General features: G+C 43.0%; 1 protein-coding gene across 1 annotated transcript; it reads left to right on the plus strand.

The window, feature by feature from the left end:
- The first annotated feature begins 616 nt into the window (after positions 1 to 616).
- LOC5564700 (putative GPI-anchored protein pfl2) lies at positions 617 to 3,603 on the plus strand. Its single transcript, XM_001648994.2, has 2 exons — positions 617 to 3,278; positions 3,341 to 3,603. Exons 1-2 carry the CDS (start codon positions 669 to 671, stop codon positions 3,521 to 3,523), a joined length of 2,793 nt encoding a protein of 930 aa, XP_001649044.2. The 5' UTR covers positions 617 to 668; the 3' UTR covers positions 3,524 to 3,603.
- The last annotated feature ends 260 nt before the right edge of the window (positions 3,604 to 3,863 follow it).

Here is a 3,863-nt window from a genome sequence, read left to right on the forward strand (position 1 = left end):
ATCACCTTGCCTCATATTTTATTAGCATAAGCCATTTGATTTATCTGACGTATGAGGCTCAAAATGCTTCTCACGGGTACTGTGCGAGGACTTCAAAGCATGATAAATGGAAATCATGCATTTAGTCATCTTTGCACTTTTGTTGAGTTATTCAAATTCAATACGTATATCAGTTAATATTGAAATCTTGCTATTGATTTCGTGCAACATCAATCAACGCGATCTTAATTTAATCGCAAAGCTGTTTACGGAAGGCAACAAACTCAAAAACCTTCCTCTTCCTCCGAATATCAAGTAACGGCTTCTGACAACCATGACCTCAAACGATCAAAAAACAGAAAGTGTCGCTGACCCCGCAATCAGATATGCCGAATCACCTGCAATCACTGTCTGCCAGGAAGATACATTTGCAGTGGCCGCAGCCTTAAAAAAAATCTCTCTGGAACTGGTCCCTTGAAACTGGTTTCAATTGGAGCGCATTCTATATTTTGGGCAGCATGAAAGAGCGTTTCGGTTCTCCTTTTTGGTAATTTTCCATCCCATTGCACCTCCCAGAGAAAGCATAAATAGCCGATGCTATTGCCAAAATCGAATTAAGTACATTCGCAAAGTGCCCGCGACGCTGCTCGGAAGTGATAACGTGTTTGGTGTCCCCTTTCCTTAGGAGGATGAGAGTTAAGAAAAATGAACTGTGCTTATTGCTCTTAATTTTTACTGGAGTGATTTCAAGTGTAGAATGTGTGGAGCAGCATAATGATGCTCAGATGAGTTTGAAAACATCGGAAGAAATTTCCTTATTGGAACCATTGCAGTTTCAGAGGGTAGATAATGTGAAAACTAAAGGCCGTGATCTAGATCAATCAACAGATGAGCCACCTGAGGAAGTGAGCCCGGAAAATGGAAGCAGTAATTTAGTTATCGAACCGGGTGTCGGAGTTTTGGAATCATTCCAACAAGCATTGAATAACATCTTGAGTTCTACCACACCTACACCGACAGTAGATGTCTTTGCGCCTCAGAGCTTATTAGAACAACTTGGAATTCCTGGACCAGAACCAGTTGATCCAACATCAGCTCCAGAAGAGACAGTGCCTAGTAAGGAAACGAGAAGTTCACCCAGAAGCGCTGTTGAAACATCAGTCGATGCCGATAAATATTCAACTAGCCGTATGAGCCGTCCAGCGCCTTCAGAAGTGCCGCGTGACAATTTGTTCCAAATAGTGGGGACACAATTTGCTAACGTACTCGAAAGCAATAGCGGCCAACAATTTCAAAACGTAACATCGCAGATAGCTGGAGGAATTACAAATGCAACGAATGCTTTTACGGGGTCAAGTAACAGTGGAATTGGCACAGGTATTCAAAGTCAGTTGCAACAACTTATCAATAGTATAGGACCGTCTTCAGACAGCAAACCAACTAACAGTCAATCAGACAGTCCTTCGCCAGGCATCCCTCAAGACAGCATATTTCAACAATTGGGATCGCAAGTCACTAACCCTTTTGGTATCAACGCAGCGAATGGTAGTTCAATTACCAACCCTCTACAGCCCGTTACTTCACAACTTGGAACCATTGGAAACCAGTTCGCAGGGGCTATTCCGAATGCAACAAACTTAATTGTAGGGACAAACGGTGCAGATATTCAAAGCCAATTGCAACAGCTGATCAATATTGTAGGACCCAACCGAACTAAACCACAATCCGATAGTCTACCTCCAGGCGTTTCACAAGATTCCTTCTTTCAACAATTAGGTTCACAGTTCAACAATTTCTTCAGCACAAACAACAGTGCCGCTTCGAATCCATTAGGAAGTATCGCTTCACAATTTCAAAATGTGAGTTCCCAGATTGCTGGAGGTATTACCAACGTATCAAACACCTTCACCGGATCTAGCAACAGTGCCAACAACACAGCAACAGATCCTTTTGGAGTCTTTACTTCACAGTTTCAGAATGTAGGAACGCAAATCACTGGAGGTATAACCAACGTTACCAACGCATTTACTGGATCCAGCAATACCGGAAATAGTTCGTCATTCCTTACATCATTGCAAAACCAACTCCTGAGTTTGCCTGGAAACACATCGTCAACCAGTCCTCCAACAACAAATGAATCGTCAACTGAAGCCAGCAGTTCAGCCTCAACCAGCAGTCCAAACAGTGAATATTCAACCGATTCCAGCACGACTCAACCAGCTAATGACCCGATCTTTCCGGGAATCTTGCAGCCGATAACCATTCCCTTCGGAAACAACGGTGCAAATCAGAGTTCCAGTTCGTCTCCTTTTAATCAAATTCAAAACATTGGCTCACAGTTCGTCACAGGATTTTCAAATGCCACATCAGGTTTGTTTCCCAATACCCCAATAGGCGTACCCAACACAACTGCAGAGCTTCAGAACCTTGTAAACCAGCTGAGTCCATCGTCCTTATCTCAAACTTCGAACCAAGTTGTGGATGCTTTGAAACCAAGCTCAGTTCAGGGTCAGCTCCAAGGAATTGGCTCACAGTTGGAAGCCAACATTCCGAACGTTTCCAACGATGCAGGGATACTCAATTCATTAATACCGAACATTTTGAACTGGAACAGTGTTAGCGACCTTCTTCTACCGTCTAGTTTGCTAACATCGTCCAATAATAATCTAAACCCACTTCCTCTACCATTCCTGTGCCCGGTTTGTACACCGGTTTGCGGAAAAGCTAATCCACATGCTCGTGTAGCTGGAGGAGTAGAGTTAACTCCCAGCAACAAGTACCCGTGGACTGCCCGTATTATGTACTTTGGCACCGATGTTGGTCAAGGAACGCTTATCAACGATCGAGCTGTAGTCACCACTGCAACCATTGTCAAATCCATTCCCATCTATACGGCCGTAACGGTGCTATTCAACGTTTTCGATAAAACCGCTACCACTGAACAACGCCTGGAGAGAAGAGTTGCAAACGTTTACACTCCTTTACTCTACAACCCTGCCAATATCTACGATTACAACATTGGCATAATTCGGCTGGCGACACCAGTTACCTTCAGCACTACATTTATGCCGATTTGCCTGCCAAAGTATTACGATTCGATTGGGGGCACCAGTGGGACACTGGTCGGATGGGGCGCCCAAACTCCTACAGGTGCAGGTTCCAACAAACCACGGGAAGTGTCCATCCCGCTTTACACTGACAGAGAATGTCAGCTGTCGAATTCAAGGCTGACGTCCAACAATCTGTGCGGTGGAGTAATCAAGCCTGCTTCAGACGCATTTATTAAGGCCACCTGCAAGGTACGTACTGATATATCAAACTTCATCACACCATCTAATGCCTACGTTTAACGTTCTTACAGGGTGACGATGGAGCTGCCCTAATGTATCCATCGCGTACCGACGCTACGGTCCTAACTCTGCTGGGTGTCGCCATCGATGTCCCGAACCAAGGTTGTGGAGAAACAAATCAGTTGTCGGTGTTTAGCAAAGTTTACAATAATCTGGACTTCATTGTTCTATTCGGCTCTGGTTGCGGCTGCTAGATCGTAGACTATAAATGCTGATTAGACATATAGTTTTGAAAGTTAAATGAAAAATGAGATGATATTTTGATGAAAAAAAATTGTTATGTATAAATGTTTTATCTTAGAAATATCACTTCAAAATGCAATGCAAACAAGAATATTATCTTGTAAAATTTCTGCATCGTAAATAGATTCTCCGAAGATTTCCTTTTCAATGGCTCATTTTCGAAAATATTGTGGGACTATCTATTTATTTTTGTATTTGTATTTTCTCTTCTTCTAACGAGATAATACAATGAATCATGGGTTTTCCGACATTTTGGCTCGCGGAGCACTTTTACAAATTAAATTGTTCCAC

The sequence above is a fragment of the Aedes aegypti genome, chromosome 1 (assembly GCF_002204515.2).
Source record: "Aedes aegypti strain LVP_AGWG chromosome 1, AaegL5.0 Primary Assembly, whole genome shotgun sequence".
Lineage (NCBI taxonomy): Eukaryota > Metazoa > Arthropoda > Insecta > Diptera > Culicidae > Aedes > Aedes aegypti.

What these genes read in the sequence shown, in the direction of transcription:
- LOC5564700 (XM_001648994.2), top strand. Translation starts at nt 669, where the DNA reads ATGAGAGTTAAGAAAAATGAACTGTGCTTATTGCTCTTAATTTTTACT. An exon ending in TTATTAAGGCCACCTGCAAG is followed by an intron (nt 3,279 to 3,340) that starts GTACGTACTGAT and finishes ACGTTCTTACAG; the next exon opens with GGTGACGATGGAGCTGCCCT.